Source organism: Saccopteryx bilineata, chromosome 2 (genome assembly GCF_036850765.1).
Source record: "Saccopteryx bilineata isolate mSacBil1 chromosome 2, mSacBil1_pri_phased_curated, whole genome shotgun sequence".
NCBI classification, from domain to species: Eukaryota; Metazoa; Chordata; class Mammalia; order Chiroptera; family Emballonuridae; genus Saccopteryx; species Saccopteryx bilineata.
The window spans coordinates 135,570,954-135,591,798 of NC_089491.1; the positions used below are offsets into that span (position 1 = coordinate 135,570,954).

The 20,845-nt window shown below is 45.2% G+C and overlaps 1 protein-coding gene and 1 pseudogene across 1 annotated transcript; one reads left to right on the plus strand and one right to left on the minus strand.

The window, feature by feature from the left end:
• Nucleotides 1-530: 530 nt before the first annotated feature.
• H1-7 (H1.7 linker histone) lies at nt 531-1,359 on the minus strand. The gene has a single exon (XM_066254821.1). It carries the CDS (start codon nt 1,357-1,359, stop codon nt 580-582), a length of 780 nt encoding a protein of 259 aa, XP_066110918.1. The 3' UTR covers nt 531-579.
• Nucleotides 1,358-20,845, plus strand: part of LOC136322323 (serine palmitoyltransferase small subunit A pseudogene) — a 34,062-nt pseudogene continuing 14,574 nt past the window's right edge.

Genomic DNA, 20,845 nt, shown 5'->3' on the forward strand with positions numbered 1-20,845 from the left:
GGAATCAAACCCTGCAACCTCCGTGCCCCAGGAGGACTCTCCAACCAACCGAGCTACCTGGCCAGGGCAAAAACTAGAAAGCCATTACAATCAATTCTGGGAGAAGGGACTTTTTCCTAAAAGGAATTTCAGGTAAGAACACTTTGGGTCTGTAGGACCACTCAATTTAAAGGTTTCTATTCCTTTCTTGCCCTAATGATGCACCCCCTTCTCCTTATATGCCCTCTCCTCTAAACTCAATTTGGATTTGCTAGGGTGTCGAACATGATTAATTCAACATTTCTGTCTCATCTCACAGAGTTGCTGGTTTTCTTCTCAAAGGCATTTTCCTGGGTCTTGCAGCGGGAACAGAATCTAAACTTTTTTTTTCTCTTCACCCCACTTGCCCCCTGCTACAAAGCCTCACCGCAACAACTCCCCTCCCATCCACAAATGGACAAAAAGGAAGTAGGCACAACATGTTGATTTTTAAAAGGTCTTGTTAATAGTTTGTCCATTTCAATGAGTATGAGAGCTGCTCTAATCGGAGCCTTATGGGGAAAGGCATCTGTGCCCGGAGGAAGGGAAGGTACTCTCACACTAAGGATTCCCAGCTGCATTCCGAGGGCTTTCAGATTTAGTGCAAGTCCCCGTGTGCGCAGCCCTTGAATCAGTTTTAACTGAGGTTAACCTCTGGCTGGACCGTTTTACCGGTTTCTCACGGTCCTGCTTCTCTTCCGTTGGTCTCGGGTCCTCCCGGGAGGTAGGCCTGTCTTCCTTTATGAGTCGTCCCCTCTCCTCTTCTATCACTTTGGCCCTTGTTTCCTCCTCGGCTCTGGAACACACCTGGTCTTTGGCTCTTGGCCTCGACCTCCTCGCGGTGGTATTTGCCCTCGCGCTCCGTCTCAGTGCTTCCCCCGCATTCCTGGTCGCCCTGCCACGCGCGCGGCGCTGCCGTGGGCCCCGCGGCCGCGCAGGGCTCCTCCTCCGGGACCGGGATCCCTCCTCCAGCCTCCGGCGCCCCAGCTTTCTCTTCGGCTTCGGGGTCTTCCAGACCCTGAAATAGCCGGCGGAGGCGTTGCCGCTGACCCTGATGAGTGTGCTCTTAATATCAGACTTGGGCGCTTCGCCCGAGTGACAGCAGCACTCCCTGCGCACTTGGTAGCCAGCATTTCCCAGCTCCTTCCTGAGAGCGGCCAGGGTCAGCCCTCTGTGCGCGGCGATGGCTCTGAGCAACAGCTGGGACACTCTGAGCACGGAAGACGGGCCCCGCCTCGGCGGTCCCCCGAGGACTTTTTCCCTGGGCTGCTGGATTTTAACTTCAGCGCCTTCGGATTCCCCACTGGGCTCTGCCGTCTCAGCCTTGGCCTCCTCGGCCATGGCCCCGCTCCGCGTCCGCGGGGCCATGGCTTTGGGACTCCCCTACCAAGGGATGAGGTAAGGCTGAGGCTTGCTGGGTCACGTCACAAAGACCGGCCCAGGTTCAGGTCTTCGTTAGAAGGCTGGCAGATCCCTCCTCGATAGGGGGCTTTTTTTTTTTTTTTACTTTTAATAACCTATTAGAGGCCACATCCGTCTAGGTCTAAACCAATACAGATCTTCCATCACCTTTATAACCTTCCCGGTTTTGTTCCCTGCCATAAACACACTTCTTATTGATCTTGATCTTCGCCACTTTTTGAAGTTCACTAATTTTCTGTGAAAAATAGTGCACACCACCTACCCACATTTTCCTAAGGTGAGAGACACTGCTCTCAACTATCCAAAACAAGTCATACGATGCCTTTAAAAAGTAACCGTGGTAGTCTATAAAACGCAACCCGGCCTAAAAGCACCCACTTTTAGGTGCCATCAGGTATCTGCAGTCATGTTCCTGACTCAATGCAGAGCGAGGAAGGACTGTGATTACCCTAAATAATTCCCACACCTAGGAAGTTCAGATGCCTCATTCAATGGATAAAACAGATTCCAAATAGCCTAAGAACACTAGTCTAATCACTATTCTTTGAACAGACTTTATGCTTTTCTCCCTCCAGTCCCTCTTCTTGGCTTGCCATCCCTTTCTCTGCCCAGATAAATTCAACACATCATTCAAAGTTGTGTTAAATCCTTTCTTCACTGAAAGACTCAGACTCTTTCAGTCAAATGATTTCTCTGTTTTTAACTACCACAATTACTTTTGCAATCCTACACTGCTATTTCTTTATTTTAAATTAATTTGGTATTGGAGGGTATTTTTTAAAAGAAAAAAAACAACAACCCTGGATTTGGAACTGGAAAACGGATACATATCTCAGCTCTTTAATAGCCATATGACATTAATAAATCCTTTAATATCTTTGGATCTGACTTCTTTAAAAAAAAAAAAAAAGCCAGTAATCTCTTCCTACCAACATCACAGAATTATTGCAAAGATTCAGAGGAAGTGACAGTAGATGATGGAAGTCTACCCAAATATAAGGCATAAAATTGTTTTACTTTGACTGGTTATGTATTTGCAATTAGATAAAAAAGGTTCCTGAGAGCCATCCCGTGCCTAACACCATCTTTCATTATACACAGCAGGCATTTGTTTGAATCTGCTTAAGCTCCTCCCTGGTGAGGAGGCTCTCTCTGAATTCAGAAGGAAACTCCCAGAAAATCAGGAGAAGAATGTCAAAGGGTTGGAAATGAAGGGACCAAGGAAGCTAATTGCTCAAAGACCTCTATTATGGACACAGTTTTATTGAGAATAACTCAAAAAATTCTTCACATTGAAAGCATATTGTACTTTTCCAGAATATATTCACTTATACTCAGCAGTCTACTGTGACATAGTTTCTTCCAGGAATCCATGTTTCAGGAAATAGCTTAGATCTGCACTTCTTAAACATTAATGTGCATTTCATAAAGTGCAGATTCTAATAATTAGGTCTGAGATGCGGCCAGAAGTTATACCTTCAAACAAACTCCCACGTGGTTCCATCTGGCTAAAATACAAGTGTTGAGTGTTGTGGGGAGGGTAGGCAATGAGAAGGGAAGTGGCAGGAAATGAGACTGGAAAGGTGATAGGGCTGAGGTGTAAAGGACAGATACCATAATAATGACACATCTGTAAGTAGTCGGTCGCACAGCAGTAAGTGGTCAAGTTTGGAATCGAACCTAGGTCTATTTAATTCTAAGGTCTGAGTTTTTAACCACAAAACTCTACTTGGTTTCCCTTTCTCCAAGATTGACCCTCCACACTTTACATATCTCTATTATAAAGCAAGGGGAAGTTTAACTCCATAATCACAGCTCAAAATCAAGAGTATCTATAAGCACTCACGGTACCTTCTCCCAGTGTTTAAATCAGGGAAGAGTACCGTGAACCTCAGCATCTCCAAGGGCAGGGGAGTAACACATCAGCATATGACAGTGCACTATGGGGGAGTTGCTAGATGGAGAGGCAGAACCACATGGAGCAGGATTTCTCCCATTTGTGTCTTCCCTCGCTCTGACTATACTTGCTGGTTGCCACAGGGTGGGGAAACCACCAGAGGAAAAAAGAGACAAAACTGAATGCTTTGAGGGTAGGAGAAAAGTAAGTAAAGTCTGACTTCCAAATCAGCTGATTCCAAGTAAAAATAGGTCAGCTGCACACAATGGCATTATCATGAAAGACAAGCACCAAATCAAACAACCATGTTTATTGATACCCCTGTGATCACAAAGAAGGCCAATTAGAAACCTTTGGAACAGGCTGAAATGAAAGGAAAAGAAATATATGAAAAACATGTCAAAACACCTATGTTTCATTTATACATAACCATTTATTTCTGTATAGATTTCTATATAAGTATGTTGTAAGTAATAGAGAAATAACAACGAGAGGTAGGAAATAAATGCCCACTACACTCAGGTGGCTCAGAAGACAAGAAAGCCAGCTGATGGACATTTTTTCCATCACACCAATCCTTTTCTTCTTCTTTGGAATAAGTCTACTTGCCTGGCCTCTTCTTTTGATATTGCAAAAGGGAAAAACAATTCAAAAAAGATTTATTTAGGAAAAGAGTCAGTACAAACTAGCATTTACTACTAATCAGGAAATACTAGCCCAAGCTCCAGAAAGACAACTATCCTTTCCAATTTGAATGGTCTCTGATTATGAACCAGAAGTTAACAGCTAGAGAGAGAGGACATGTGAGAAAGCGCAACAGCTATTAATTTCTGGACGCCTTCGGATTTAGTAATGGGGGCAGAAGTGCGGGGTGGAGAAAGGATACCAGAAAATAATGTCTAGCTTAAATCCTTTTGCTTCAGGTTCCAGAGCAACATTGTTTTGTTCTCAGTTGGTAGCAAGGCTCTTCCTCTAGGCCTCTAGGAGGTCTCTAGAAGAATGTGGTTGATTTAGAAAATAAGCCACCTTTAAGTACTATCTAAAATTCAAGAACATCAGAGGTTTCAATTAATCTCACTCTCTCATACAGAGCTTTAACTTCACCAAGGATAACTCCATGCCAGAGTGCAGTAAATGTTAGAAGCACACTCTGATCTAACCTCATTCTATAACTCATTGCTCGTCCCTAATCCACAGGCCTGGGTTTCCCAGGTGTTAGGTCTTTCTGACTCAGTTATCTTTCAGTAACTCAATTTACCTCCCACCAAACTGAATAACAAAAATGTGTTCAATAATCTATTACAACTCCCCCATTGACCTTAAACTGCTAGTTCTTTATTCCCCAAAAGGAACTTTCCTTCTCATTTTGTTTTATATTCTAAGATCCATTTCCCTTCCTGAACTATGTGCCTCCACTTTAATACAGATGACACTGCAATAATTATTTGAGCAAATAAACCCACCAGTCCACTTTGGAAAAGACTACAGTAGTACACAAAAAGTAATACAGAAATAAAATAAGCTTCCTCAAAAAGCATGGAGTTATTCTGGAAATTGGGCATTTGCCACGAACCAGTGTGGCTAGTACTTCCAGGTCCTGAGTGGGAACAGCGCAGAGGAAAATAAACCTAAGAGAGAAAAAAGATAGGATCACAGGTCTCTTTGCAACACAAAGATAGCTTGCAAAAAGCACCTCCAACCCCTTATCTGCTTTATTTCTAGGGCAGAGTAAAGTCATTAACAAATCAAAGAGATCTTTAAAACAAAGTCATATTTCCAAGGCAACCCAAGATTTCTCCTAAGTGTGGAAAACCCCCACCATACATAACATCTTAACTTCACAAAACAAAGGATAAAAAGAAAACTGCCTCCAGTTTCTCCTAAGGACATGGGGGATAGGATGAGTAAAAACAATCCAGCCTGACTGGTGGAGGTGCAGTGGATAAAGCATCGACCTGGAAATGCTGAGGTCACCAGTTCGAAACCCTGGGCTTGCCTGGTCAAGGCATATATGGGAGTTGATGCTTCTGGCTCCTTCCCCTTCTCTCTCCCTCTCTCTCTATCTCTCTCCCCTCCTTTAAAATGAATAAATAAAATCTTAAAAAAGAGAAAAACAAAACAAAACAAAAACAATTCAGCATCATAGCTAACATGGAGGTGTGGAGAAAAACTTAGCCTTTAGCAACTTACCCAAGCAAATGAGGTGGGGTGTTGGGCAGCCTGTCAGCTTACTGCCAGTTTTCCATACCTCTGTCCCCAAAAATCTAAACTGCAAGGACCCTGTCAGTTTGCAGTCCCCAATATATCCCCCTTTTTTATTTTTTAACTTCAATTCATGTGCTGTAATTTACGCTTGTCTTATGTCCCATGTTCTGATTTGGAGGCAGACTAAAAAAATACAAAATAAACACAAATTTAATATAGCCAATGCTAACAAATACCAAAACAAGTGTCTTAATACATTGAAGGGATTAAAGCCTTTTAGATTATCAAACAAACTCTTAGTCAATACAGCAAGATCTATAATAGAGTCTTTGCTGTTTTGAATGTCCTTAAGATGTTGATGTAGCCTGACCAGGCATCGGACTGGGATGCAGAAGGATCCAGGTTTGAGACCCCGGGGTCTCCAGCTTGAGTGCGGGCTAATCTGGCTTGAGCAAAAAGCTCACCAGCTTGGACCCAAGGTCGCTGGCTCGAGCAAGGGGTTACTCAGTTTGCTGTAGTCCCACGGTCAAGGCACATATGAGAAAGCAATCAATGAACAACTAAAGTGCCACAACAAAAAACTGATGATTGACGCTTCTTATCTCTCTCCGTTCCTTTCTATCTGTCCCTATCTCTGACTCTCTCTCCCTATAAAGAAAAAAAAAGATGTTAATGTAATTTCACCAAGTCCATGCTGACACCATCACCATTCCACATTCTCTGTAAATGCAACTGTACCCCACTTCAGTCTGAGAACTGTCCTAAGGAGCAGGAGTCACACACATTTAGAAAAAGTCCACATAGCTCTGGAACTGTTGTCGCATTTCCACACTCTGCAGCTAGCACCCAAGTTCCAAAGACCACTGCTTCCAGCACATTAAGCTTTTGTCTCAAGCTCAATGTCAACTCTGGAGCTCTGGCAATGGCCCAGGCAGACTGGAAAGTCCATCTGCAGCATGTATGAAGATGGAACTTCTGTTTCCTTTAACCTGGAAAGATGAAACCAGGGAACCTTTTCCTGGAGTTTTGCAGCTGTGGGGTGGTGAGGAGAACCTTGGGATTCACTATGCTAGGTAGTAGAGGTAAATTTGTAATAGAAGTGGGCATATTGGGCTGGCCAAAAGCAGCAACAGGACTGACTCCAGGGATAGGAGGTGAAAGGAGAGAGAGGCTCTGAATTTGGAGAGTAGGTCCTGGCCTAAAGTAGGCATGGGGCATCAAAGCAGGAAGAGAAAAGAGTGTGTAAAGGAGACACTATGTATTAGACAAGGCAGTGGATCCATGGCAAGTGAGGAGGAAAATAAGACAATCAACACCCAGAACAGAGATCTTCGAGGGATGAGCAAAACCCGAATATTCAGGCAAGGCAGAGTAAGTGGCGCCTGTGTCTATAATAAATGAGATTGGCTTACCTGCTACTTGGATGGTTACCCTAGGCTTGTCCATGGTGACATGAGATGGGTTCGATAGCCCTGAGCACCTATAGTCTTCAGTGGTGAGTCCCAGCAAGCTGGGCAAGGTTAGGTCAGAGGTGGCTGGAGCAGGGCCAGAAGAGACTGAACCCTCCCTTGGAGGAGCGAGGGGGCAACCTACCTTCCAGTGTCCCTTTACCCCACAGTGAGGGCATGGCCCTGGAGGAGGCCGAGAAGCCAGATAGGCTTCAGCCCAATGACCTTCCTTTCCACACTTAAAGCGGGGCCCAGGTGGAGTCTTATGAGGCCCTTAGGGATGTTGGAGCCTTTAAGGACATATGCCAAGAGCTGATATTTTGCTGATCTCTCTGGGCTCTGTCTGCCTTCTCCTGTTCATCTTGGTCATTAAAGACCTAAAAAGCTATGCTATAGAGATCTCATTAAGGGGTTTGAGGGCCTTCCTCTGCCTTTTTAAAACTTTTTCTGAATATCTAGGGCTGATTGGAAAAAGACAGAAAGCAGAATTTGCAGGAGGAGGTTAAGAGGATTTGATAGGTGGAACAGGTTTGAGAGAGAGAAGGACAAGAGCAGAGTAAAATAAGCCTTATACAATTGCTCTTGTGTGGTGAGTCTCTCCCCCTGGCTCATGGTGTCTCACCAAATGTTCAGAAACCCATTGAGGAGCCTCAGCAAACCTAGAAAAGACACACACATATCCTCAGCCCCACAAGAGAACAGGGTCTGGCCTTTGCCTCATTCCTGTGAGTGCGTTCTTCCATTGCACTTCAGGGAAGGCCTTCTTGTTGGATTCCAGAGTCTCTCGGTGGCTGAAAGGCCCTGTATATCAGTATTCAAAAAACTTTTAAAGTAAAAAAGCATGATAAAGAAGATTTGCAGGAGTTCCAGGGCATAACTCTCCCTTTTTTATTTTTTAGTAGACCTTTAAGCATCTGATTGGCATGCTCTACAATGTCTTGGCCCTGAGGATTATAAGGAATACCTGTCCTCAGGTCAATTCCAAAAGTCTGACAAAATGTAGTAAATGCTTTTCCTACATATGCAAAAGCATTGTTAGTTTTAATCACTTTAGGAAGTCCTAAAATAGAAAATGCATTCAAACAGTGAGCTATAACATGCTTAGCAGCCTCACCTGTTCTGGCAGAGGCTATCATAAATCTAGAATAACTGTCCACTGTAACATGGACAAAGGACTGCTGGCCAAATAAAGGTACATGAGTAACATCCATTTATCCATTTGCCAAAGTTGTCCTGGTAGGAGTCCTCAAGGGTTAACTCCAAATGAGGGGAAATTGGTTCAGCAGAACCTCCAAGAATGTCAAAAAATGGTTTCAGATCCTCGGTAGTTAATTTTAAGGAAGGTCTAAGGCAGGCATGGCCAACATACAGCCCGCGGGCTAGATCCGGCTCATGTAATGAGTTTATGTGGCCCGCAATTAAATTTTTAATATTCTCTGCTACTTTAAAATCTCAGTTACTCAGAAGCGGAAGCATCTTTCATTATTGGAAATCGAGATATTTAAGAAGATAGTGATATGCGGAAAAGAATTCTGCATGTGACTAATCTAGGGTTAACTTCCAATAATTGGTCAAATGGATTCGTGATACTTCTTAGTTTAAAAAAAAATTCCATTATAAAGATTTACAACTTTTGTACTCATCTGTACTTGATATGAACTGTTTGACATTTAGTGGCGATGTGAAACCCACATTCTTTTAGGCGGACTTTGCCAGTGCGCACCCAAGGTCAAACAATTCATTATTTTTGTGGTCAAGTGTGCTGAATTAAGTGGCATTGTAGCATAGACAATAGCTGCAGTTGATAACTGAAAACATGTTCAGGCTGTTTGTAAAACAAAATAATTGTTTTATTTGCGATATAACCCCTTCAAGCTCATTCTATTAATTAAATATTGTTTCGATTGATTGCGATACAGTTTGGATATTTATACGGTATGTAATTATATTTTTATTAAAATATATTTTTATTAAAATAACATATTAAAAAATTTTTATTCACTTACATTTATTCATAAACAATTACATAATAAAATTTGTTTACTTAAACAAATTGTTTTTGTATTTAACATTTTTTAATTTTAATATTTCGTCTGGCCAGTGAAAAAAGTTTTCTTTCTAATCTGGTCCGGGGGCAAAAACTGTTGGCCACGCCTGGTTTAGTGGGTGGCCTCGGGCAGGGGCACTGCCGAGCCCAGTGACCCTCTTTGCTACATTTAAAGCTCCTGGTGGAATCCCTCTTTGCAGCCTGGACTAGGGTCGGGCACATCCAATGTCTTGCCCCTGTTGATCTGCCGGCCTCAGGGCTGCCACAAGAGCCTGGGTTTACAGGGTTACCTTTCACTGCATGCGGGCCTGGCGAGCAGCCTCAGCCTTTTTCTCCTGACCATTAAAAACTTTAAATGCCATATTCATCAGTCTTGGATTGGCTTTGGGGGCCCTCATCCACATTTTTAAGTTTCTTTTGAATGTCCAGGGCTGATTGGAAACTAAAGTGCGTGGGTAATACAGTGGCCCCGGCATCTGAGGCAGGGTTTAAACGAGTATATCGGACCATAGCGTCAGTGAGGCTGTTCAAAAAGAGGGCTGGGTTTTCCTCGGGTCCTTGAGTGATTTCTCTCAATTTGTCATAGTGAACTACCTTCTGGGCTGCGCTTTGCATACCAGCTATGGGAAATTCAATCATTTGGTCTCATGGCCTCCTACCTGTTTGTCCCATCTGGTAATTCCAGTTGGGGTCTGTGTTGGGGACTGCTTGTACCCCAACTGGCATTTGGTCATTTGCAAAGTGAACCTGATTGGCATCAGTCCACGCCGCCATCCAGATTTGTTCCTGTTCATCAGGGGTAACGGTAGAAGACATGATAACATAGAGATCATGCCTAAATGAGATATTGGAATTCCTTGGTAAAGGCAGTAAGACTTGAACAGTAGGAACCTAAACACTTTACAATTGCAGACAGATCAGAGAAGGAAAAAGGAACATGAACCCAAACAACTTTTTCTGCTCCAGCCACCTGGCAGAGAGGGCAGAGAAGGTTGTCCCCCTCTTGTGGCTTGGAGTGAGATCTGGTGTGAGCACTGATGGGAGGAGAGAGAGGGACTGGTATCTGCAGGCAGATGAGACACAGGTTCCAGCAAAGGGAGAGGAGGACCCTGATAGGATGGAGTGGATCATGCAGGAGGGGAGAGAGTTCTTCAAGGGGGTCGGCAAAGGAGGAAAGATCAGAAATGAAGGGTTTAGCTGAGGGTTCTTTGGCTAAAAGGAACTGTGCCGTAGAGCAGGGGATACAGAGATTAGGAAGGGAGTGCAAATACCAGAAGCCCTGAATGTAAGGGATCTCCGACCATTTCCCAGTTCTCTGGCAATAGTTCTGTAAATCAGTGAGGGTGTTAAAGTCGAAAGTCCCTTCAGGAGGCCACCTGGTCTGGTTATCCAGTGGGTATCGTGGCCAGGCCACAGTGGAGAAGAAGATCAATTTCTTCTTCTTTAGGGAGGGATCTATGTTTGAGAGTTTCTGGATAAGGCACCCTAGGGGGTTTTTGAGTCAAGTTTAGATTCCTGTGCCCCCATGGCTGCCCTCAGCCTTGGAGTGATCAGAGATGAGAATTGGCATCTCGCAACTCAATCTCTGGCCACCGGACAGTCAGGCAGAGTGGGAGTTTCTGGAACGTTTCCACGAGCACACACACCCTTGGAAAGGGTAGGAGGTCCCTGACGCAGCTGCGATTATGGACAGGGAGTCTCAGAGTCAAAAAGAACTGAGTGGGCCCTGGCCGGTTGGCTCAGCGGTAGAGCGTTGGCCTGGCGTGTGGGGGACCCGGGTTCGATTCCCGACCAGGGCACACAGGAGAAGCGCCCATTTGCTTCTCCACCCCCACCCTCTCCTTTCTCTCTGTCTCTCTCTTCCCCTCCCGCAGCCGAGGCTCCATTGGAGCAAAGATGGCCCGGGTGCTGGGGATGGCTCTTTGGTCTCTGCCCCAGGCGCTAGAGTGGCTCTGGTCGTGGCAGAGCGACGCCCCAGAGGGGTAGAGCATCACCCCCTGGTGGGCAGAGCGTAGCCCCTGGTGGGCGTGCCGGATGGATCCCAGTCGGGCACATGTGGGAGTCTGTCTGACTGTCTTTCCCTGTTTCCAGCTTCAGAAAAAAAAAAAAAAAAAAAAAAAAGAACTGAGTGGAGGCCAGAGGCAGGGGACTTACCGCACCATGTGCTGACATGGGTGTGAGGTCGGAGGTCTCTAGTCTTCCTCGGAAGGAAAGGGGAGAGGAGCAGCCCTTGCGGGCTCAAGCTCCTCCCAGGTTTCAGCACCAAATGTAAGGTATTTTCCACCAAGGAAGAAAGAAGGATGTAGCCACCAAGTGTGGACAAGCAAAAGCTTTATTTAGAGCGCACCCGGGCATGGTTCAATGGTCTGCAAGACAGGGGCCAGGGAAGTCACACAGCTTGTCCCGCCTGAGGGGTAATTTATAGTGTTGGTAGGGTGGTGGTGAGGTGATAGGTTGTGGCAAAATTTCATTGGCTGACAGACAGTTGTCTTTTTCAAGATGCTCCTGGGCTGTTTCTTTTGGCAGTCATAGGCATGGGTGGTTCCTCATGTGACTTTCCCCCTTTGCCAACTGACCTCACAGAACGCATGTGAACGGGTTTTAGAAAATTAGCCCAGAGGTTTTTGGATTACCCCTTCTTTTGTGCTTGTTAATTAGCAGAAGAAAAGAAATGTACTCACCAACATAGCCCTTTTTCCAGGTCAGCAAAATGGTCATTAATCATTCTTCCTTTTACCTTCTGGTCTCCTTTCCTTGTAATCCTGTTACCTCTTTTCTGCTTTTTATAATAAGAGCTAAGGGAGAAAGAGATTCAGGAGGTCTCTTTTTGCCTCCCTTGGCAGACCTCTGTAAACCCAGTAGCCATGGCCACTATCACAGCCGCTGGCCCATGCAGGTTCGCATTGGATTCAGACAGATGGTAATGAAACAACAGAGCCAAGAACTGATGGGCCATTACCTTTAATCCTAGCTTGCACCCAGCGGGCAAGTAAAAACACACACTGGGCTCTAAAACCCACTTATTCAGTGCTCACAAAGCTACTGACATATCTGAGTTTCCTAGAATCAAAGGTTTCTAGCTCACCAATCTTATTCACCTGTTTTCCATCTCCTTCTCTCTGCACAAACTCTACACAAACTGGCTTCTCCTTTAGCACTCCACCATCTTGGATGCTTCTCCTGGCCTCCTCCACGTGGCCTCTCTCTGTTCTCCTCTCTGCTCTCTCCTCTAATGCTAATCTCAGGAACCAAGAGAGCAAACTCCAGTCTGCCCCACTTTATAGTACAAAAATCAAAACCTTTAATCCAATATACAAAATAGGGAGTCTCTAATACAAAGTCACTTATCTGAGGCATGATGGGATTGTATCACCCGACATTGAAAAGGGTGGGAAAGGCTTAGTCCTAAAACCAAGCCCCAGGGTACAAGGATCCTGCCTGCCCACAGCCCGCCCCCTAAACACATAATATCACCTGTGTGACAGGCTTCCACGTGGACAGCACCATCTTTAGCAAAGTGAGCATAATATATTTTATCTGCCCAACAGTCTCCCTCTCTCTTCCTCTTGACATAGTTTGTGTCTTGAGTAGGTTTTTTCCATGTTACATTGGTAGTTCCCAGTGGGATGGAGGATTACAATTTGTGAATGACAAAAGATGCCCTTTCCCTCCCTGTGTCCACCTGCAAGTGTTTCTCCAACTTCTGATGATCTTTCTACCACAAGCTGTCTGTTTGGCCCTAAGCCCTCCAGCTTTCTCTTTACCCCCATTTTTCTGCATCAACAAGTTTTTGACCAGCTAAGTCGTTAAAATTAACTCCCAGTATTACTACTTGTGGGTCAAATAAGTTTGCAAATATGATGTATATATTTGCTCGCTTTTAGTTTGCATTGGATGTGGGAGACAGGCAGGGTCCTTATAGCCTAAGGCTTAGTTTTAAGACTTTTCTACCCTTTTAATCCTAAAATGTTCTCAACACTAAGCTTTTCCCTACACTCTTGACTATTGCATGATGTGAGGTGGTGCACTCTTATGAGAAATCCCATTTATGCCTCTGATAAGTGGCTTTGTATCAGAGACTTCCTTATTTGTATACTGGCTTAAAGGTTTTGATTTTTACACTATAAAATGGAGGCAGACCAGGGGCTTGCTCTCTCAGTTTCTGAAATTAGCATTGCAAGGAGAAGCAGCCACGATGGCAAAGTGCTGAAGGAGAAGCTAGTTTATGCAGAGTTTATGCAGAGAGAAGGAGATGGGGAACAGAGGTGAATAAGGCTGGTGAGGTAGAAACCTTTGATTCTAGGAAAACTCAGATGAGTCAGTGGCTTTGGGAGCCCTGAATGGAAAGAAAAGTGTTTTCTCACTATGTATATTTTCTTACACGCTAGGTGCGTGTTGAGCAGATAAAATGTATTATGCTCACTTTGTTAAAGTGGCGCTGCCCACGTGGAGGCTGTTGCCCAGGTGGTATTAATGTGTGTCTCTGTGGGCAGGAAGAATCCCTGTAGCCTGGGGCTTGGTTTTGGGATTAAGCCTTTCCCACCCGTTTTGATGTGGGGTGGTACAATCCAATCATGCCTCAGAGAAGTGACTTTGTATTAGAGACTTCCCTATTTTGTATATTGGATTAAGGGTTTGGATTTCTACACTATAAAATGGGGACGGAGTGGGAGCTTGCTCTCTTGATTCCTGAGATTATCATTAGAGGAGAGAGCAGAGAAGAGAGCAGAAAGAGGCCATGTGGCCAGGAGAAGCAGCCAAGATGGTGGAGTATTGAGTGAGAGGCCAGTTTGTGCAGTTTGACGCTGGAGAAGGAAGGAGATGGGGAACTGTTGGGCAGATAAAATGTATTATGCTCACTTCGTTAAAAATAGGCGCTGCCCATGTGAGGCCATTGCCCAGGTGATATTAATGTGTGTTGAGAATTGTTGTAGCCTGAGGCTTGGTTTTGGGATTAAGCCTGTCCCACCCTTTTTGGTGTGAGGTGGTACAATCCTATCATGCCTCGGAGAAGTGACTTTGTATTAGAGACTTCCCTATTATGTATATTGGATTAAGGGTTTGGATTTCTACACTATAAAATGGAGGCAGAATGGGACTCGGCCCTTGGTTCCTGGGATGATTAGAGGAGAGAGTAGAGCCAGCAGCAGAAGGAGGCCACGTGGAGTAGGCCAGGAGAAGCAGCCAAGATGGTGGAATGCTGAGTGAGATGCGATGGGGAACTGAGGAGAATAAGGCTGGTGAGCTAGAAACCTTTGATTCTAGGAAACTCGGATAAGTCAGTGGCTTTGTGAGCACTGAGTGTGACTGGGTTTTGGAGCCCAGTGTGTATTTTTACTTGCCCGCCGGGTGCAAGCTAGGATTAAAGGCTATGGCCCACCAGTTTTTGGCTCCATGGTTTCTTTACCAACTGTCCGAATCCAATGCGAACCTGCATGGGCCAGAAGGCTGCTGTGACAGTGGCCCTGGCCCTGCCTACTGGCTCTACAGGAACAGAGGTGAATAAGTCTGGTGAGCTAGAAACCTTTGATTCTAGGAAACTCGGATAAGTCAGTGGCTTTGTGAGCACTGAATGTGAGTGGGTTTTGGAGCCCAGTGTGTGTTTTTACTTGCCCGCCAGGTGCAAGCTAAAATTAAAGATGACAGCCCATCAGTTCTTGGCTCCGTTGTTTCTTTACCGACTGTTCGAATCCAATGCGAACCTGCAAGAGCCGGGCGACCGTGATGGTAGCCCTGGCCATGGCCGCTGGCTTTACAGTGCGAGCTAGATTTAAAAAGGTAATGGCCCACCAGTTCTTAGCTCCGTTGTTTCATAACTGTCTGTCCGAATCAAATGTGAACCTGCATGGGCCAGGTGGCTGTGATGGTGGCTGCGGCTACTGGTTTTACACTACTGCTAGTATGCTTTTTAAAAATATGTATGTGATAACTATAACTAGATATGTGTAAATATAAATATCCAGGAGAATTATAGTATTTGTTGTGTCATGGTAGGAGCTACTAATTCTCAAACTTTGGCTGTGCATATCAGATTCATCCGAAGAGCTTGTTAAAAAGCTGGGTCCTACTCAAAATTTTTCTGGTTTAGTAGATTTGCGAGGCAGCCCAAGAACTTGCCCTTCTAATGAATTCCTAGATGGTGGTGGTGCTGCTGTTCTGGGGACTACATTTTGAAAACTACTGGTCTAGCCTATCTAATAATAATAGAAATTACTGGACATTGTGCTAAACAAGTGATTTATTTTCACAAGCAATTCTCATCAAAATGGTAACAGATAAGAGGTTAATACTTCTATCTTATAGGGGAGGACACCTAGCTAAGAACAATGACTGAGGATATTCATTATCAGAGAAAGCTGCTAAAACTTTACAGAAACACACCTCTCCACTGCCGGGCCAGCCACTAGCTTCACGTTGTTCTTTGTTCTAAAGAATAATCAGGCATAGCACCTGTTGGTCAAATAAGTTTGTAAATATAATATAATATATGTTTGCTCGCTTTGGGTGTGGGAGACAGGCTGTAAGCTAGCAAAGTCATTATAGCCTAAGGCTTAGTTTTAAAACTAAGCTTTTCCCCACACCCTTGACGGTTGCATGATAAGGGTTGGTGCACTCTTATGAGGAATCCTATTATGCCTCAGATAAGTGGCTTGTATCAGAGACTTCCTTATTTGTATATTGGCTTAAAGGCTTTAATTTTAAACACTATAAAATGAGACAGACTGGGAGCTTGCTCTCTCTCAGTTCCTGCTATCGCCATTGCAGAGGCGTTCCTGATCCCTTGCCCTCCATGGGAATAGCAGGTTTTCTGCTTTTCCCTTGGCTTCTCTTGTGGCTTGCTTGTCTTGGTGAGACACCATGTAAAGCCAGAAGCCACGGCCAGGGCCACTATTGCAGCAGCCGCCTGGCCCATGCAGGTACGCATTGGATTCGGACAGTCGGTAAAGAAACCATGGAGCCAAAAACTGGTGGGCCATAGCCTTTAATCCTAGCTTGCACCCGGCGGGCAAGTAAAAATACACACTGGGCTCCAAAACCCAGTCACATTCAGTGCTCACAAAGCCACTGACTTATCCGAGTTTCCTAGAATCAAAGGTTTCTAGCTCACCAGCCTTATTCTCCTCAGTTCCCCATCTCCTTCCTTATCCCAGATACAAACTCTACACAAACTGGCATCTCACTCAGTACTCCGCCATCTTGGCTGCTTCTCCTGGCCTCCTCCACGTGGCCTTTCTTCTGCTGCTGGCTCTACTCTCTCTTCTAATCATCCCAGGAACCAAGAGGGCAAGCTCTCGTTCCGTCCCCATTTTATAGTGTAGAAATCCAAACCCTTAATCCAATATACAAAACAGGGAAGTCTCTAATACAAAGTCACCCTCTGAGGCATGATAGGATTGTACCGCCCTACATCAAAAAGGGTGGGAAAGGCTTAATCCCAAAACCAAGCCCCAGGCTACAAGGATTCTCAACACACATTAATATCACCTGGGTGATGGCCTCACGTGGGCAGCGTAATCTTTAACAAAGTGAGCATAATACATTTTATCTGCCTAACACACCAATAAACAGAATGGCCCACCATCCTCCGACTCCGCCATTTCTTTACCGTCTGCCCGAATTCAGTAAGAACCTGCATGTGCATGGCCACGATGGCAGCCCTGGCCATACAGGACAGAATTATGCTGTGGATAAAAATACCTTTGCCAGACAAGGTTCCCTAAGAGAGTGGATTTGGGAAAATAATTTCACCTTTCCAAGCCAAGGTGTTATAAAGTACCACATCCCAGGTTCTGAAAGGCATTGTACCTCATTTCATCGAGTTCACGTTGAGACACTGAGTCCAGATTGAATTTTGTCTTTTTTTTTTTTGTATTTTTCTGAAGCTGGAAACGGGGAGAGACAGTCAGACAGACTCCCGCATGTGCCCGACCGGGATCCACCCAGTATGCCCACCAGGGGCTACGCTCTGCCCACCAGGGGGCGATGCTCTGCCCCTCCGGGGCATCGCTCTGCCGTGACCAGAGCCACTCTAGCTCCTGGGGCAGAGGCCAAGGAGCCATCCCCAGCGCCCGGGCCATCTTTGCTCCAGTGGAGCCTCGGCTGCGGGAGGGGAAGAGAGAGACAGAGAGGAAGGAGGTGGGGGTGGAGAAGCAAATGGGCGCTTCTCCTATGTGCCCTGGCCGGGAATCGAACCCGGGTCCCCTGCACGCCAGGCTGACGCTCTACCACTGAGCCAACCAGCCAGGGCCCAGATTGAATTTTGAAGAGTTTTATTAGAGGAGGAAATTTTAATATGCTGGCCGCATATGGCTGACATGGGGCATCTGCAAGCCCAAATCATGCAGTGTCAAAAATAGTTCAGAGGCTGTTTATATACCCTTGCTCACACACGGGTGGGGGAGAGCATGACATCATGGTACAAGCTGGCAACATTTGTTTAGGGGATACACAGAAACATTAAAACTCTCAAGGTAACACAATCAAAGATGTTTACAAATCTTTCAGGGTTCCTCTTCCGTCATTAGCCTAGAGGTACTTTACTCTCAAGGTTCCAGGAAGGGGGAGGAACTACAATCAATGCAAGGTGGTATGTAAATGCTGCCTCCTATTGAAAGAGAAGAAGTTTCTAGTTTAACCTTTATTTTAGATTTAAAACTGAATGACCCATTGTTCTTGGAAGCCAGAAACTTATACATTCTTCTCCCTTCCCTCCCTAAAGGAGGGACAGGACAGGAAAGCCTGATAGGAAAGCCTGACCTTTCCTCTCAGAATATTAATATCAATTTTTAGCTTTTGGTACCTTACAACAAAGGTGTCTTCAAAATGGGCAGGTTGGACTACAGCAGTTAAACCATCAAGAGCCCTAACTGGGCCATGGTGGAAAAGCTCTGTTGGTTAGAGCATCGTCTGGAAGCAAGAGTTGCCAGTTCTATCCTCAGTCAGGGCACATTCTTGGACCTCTATCATGAGTGATAAATTATCACTGCACATGAACCAAATCGATTTTTCTAAAGAAAAAGGAAAAGCTCCCTCCCTCTCCCTTTTTCTCCTGATAAAATCAATAAATAAAACATTTTTTTTTTAAAAAAGGAGCTCTAACTTGTTACAATTTTTCCTCCATGGGTCCTTAGCTTTGAAGACTTTGCCTGTGTTAAGAAATTATTTTTTCTATCTTTTTATTAATTAAATACACTTTTTGTTTCTGGTCAGCATAAGATAACCATAGTTGCCACCCTGAGTTGATTTGTCAGCCAAAAACAAAACAAAAAAAATATTTAGCATGCACAGTCTTAAGTAGCTTTATATTATTGTTAGAACATTTGGAATATTGAATATTATTTATGAACTTTTAAAGGTTTGGAGAACATAAGCTTGACACCACAGAAATAGTTGGTTTTTGATATGTGAATTCCAAACTGCCCTCTTGATATTCCACTTATCTGTCAGACCTCACCCTTACTGGACTATTGTCTTTGAGACAGAGGAATTCCAGAAAGCTTATCAACCTGCCCCAAGAAGGAGAATTCCAGAAAGCTAAAATCCTAAAACTGTGAAAGGGAACATACCAGAACTTTTGACTCAGTACCCCCTCAGACTCTCCCAAGCCCTATAAAATATGCTCATAGCCTGTAACAGGTGCTCTTCTCCCTGGAGAAGTGCCCCACAAGGTTCCTTTCTTCCTTGCAATAAAGCCTGTTACTCTGGTCTTTTCGGACTACCATGGATTCCAACATTTGGTGCTGAAACCCGGGACAGGGTACCGACTGCGTGGATGATTCCCTTGCCGGCTGAACTTACAACCAGAGAAGCAGTGGACAGCGGCAGCTCATCTGGGATAACTCCCCGATTCTGTTCGGCTGTGTGAGTGTGGTTGAACGGCAAGCAGTCCGACCCTGCTGGACCAGGAAGTTAAGGAGTTTCTCCCTTCCCTTCCCCGGTTGGCCTTCAAATTTCTCTCTAAAAGCACCCGTTCCTGGTCGGATGGTTTTGACTTTGGACCCATATCTATGAGTGGTCTGCCTCTACTCCTTTATGGACTTCTACGAAAGTCTAGGCGCGCCTAGCCAGGCCACTCTCCTGTGTCCTGGGATCTCAGCCTTGGGGTGACGACCTCTTGTCTGAGACTCTCTTTCTACTGAGATTTTCTCCTCTCAGAACTGTGACTGAAGGCAGAGACGCCCCCTTCTCTCACCAGTCTCCTCTACTGTGGGCTCCTCTCAGTCCAAACTGTCCAGCCAGGTTCCTCTCGGAACACGGGCTCCTCCCAATCTCAGGCCTCAGAGACTACTCCTCTACTCCTTGGGGACTCCTCTACTCCTTTGGGACTCACTCTACTCTCTAAGGTTCACAGTTTGGGAGGTTTCTACTCCGAGCAGCCTGCTTCTACAGACTTCCTCGAAAGTCTAGGCACCTAGCCAGGTTCCTTTCTACTACCATTACAATATCTTAAGAGATCTTGATAACTTTTGCCACCAGACGGGAGGGTATCAGAAATTCCTTACGTGGAGGCTTTTTTGCTCCCTTCACTTCTGTCATTAATTTCTGTGCTGCTTGTTTACACGCAGGCCGGTTTTGGCCAGAGAAACCTCACCTAAAACCTGCACTCCTAATCTCTCCTTCTCTGCAGACTCCCAACTCTTTCCTCCTGCCTGACTCCCAGGGGCATCCCTCTCTCAGAACCCCTCTCTAGTACCTCTGCAAATCTCTTCCACTTGAGTCTCTTTCCCCCAGAAAGTCCCCTCTCTTCGCAAAATCCCGTTTCTCATTCACTTGCAAATACTTGTCTGTTTTCTCCTCTCCTGCTGGCCAGGGGCCCCTCCCTTCTCCGCTGTGTTCTTTGTCCCCTCCCCCCTCCTTAGAAGCTGTGGCTCCAGCTGCAGTGCCTGTCTCTCTTCTTCGACCCCTCCCACCAGCTTCGACTACAGCTATGCCCTCCTCCCCCTCCTCCTGCAGATTCTGACCCTCCTTTTCCAACCAGCTGCTTACACTGTCCATCTGTCTGCTTTCCCTCTTCTTCCCCTCTATGCTGACAACTCCCTGCCATCTTGAAAAGCTTAAAAAAGCAAAGTTGTCTATTGAGCAGTGTGAGTGAGTAATCTGTTTTGTCTCCGTTTGTTAGAAAATATCTCTATTATAATTTGAATCAAAACAAGGAAAGCATGCTCATTTAAACGTCTTACTTTATAATTTGTATATAAAGTCTTTGTTTAATGTGTAACTGTCTGTTTCTAAGGCCTTAAACCAATAATTACCCACCTCTTAAATCAAGGCTTATTTATCCCTATGGACTCTCCCTGCAATACCCCCATTCTTCCTGTTCAAAAACCTTCAGGGGCTTATCGACTCGTACAAGTCTTACTCCTAATCAATGATGCAATAGTTCCCCTCCATCCAGTAGTCCCTAATCTCTACAAGTTACTGTCACACATTCCCTCAAACACCACTCGCTACACAGTCCTAAACCTCAAGAATGCCTTCTTTACCACTCCTCTACACCCTGACTCTTACTTTCTGTTTGCATTCACCTGGACTGACCTGGACACTAATGCAGCCCAGCAACTTATGTGGACTGTCTTACCCCAGGTGGTGTTCAGAAACAACCCACACCTGTTTGGGCAGGCACTAGCTCAGGATTTAGCAGCATGCAATCTCAGAACTAGTACTCTCTTACAATATGTAGATAACCTACTCCTCTACAGCCCCTCCCTGCCTGCCTCAAGGAGACACAGAGCCACCCTTCTTAACTTCCTCACTGTGAAGGGATATTGCATCTTCTCTGCTAAGGCTCAACTTCACTCCTAGTCTGTA

What these genes read in the sequence shown, in the direction of transcription:
- H1-7 (XM_066254821.1), bottom strand. Translation starts at nt 1,359, where the DNA reads ATGGCCGAGGAGGCCAAGGCTGAGACGGCAGAGCCCAGTGGGGAATCC.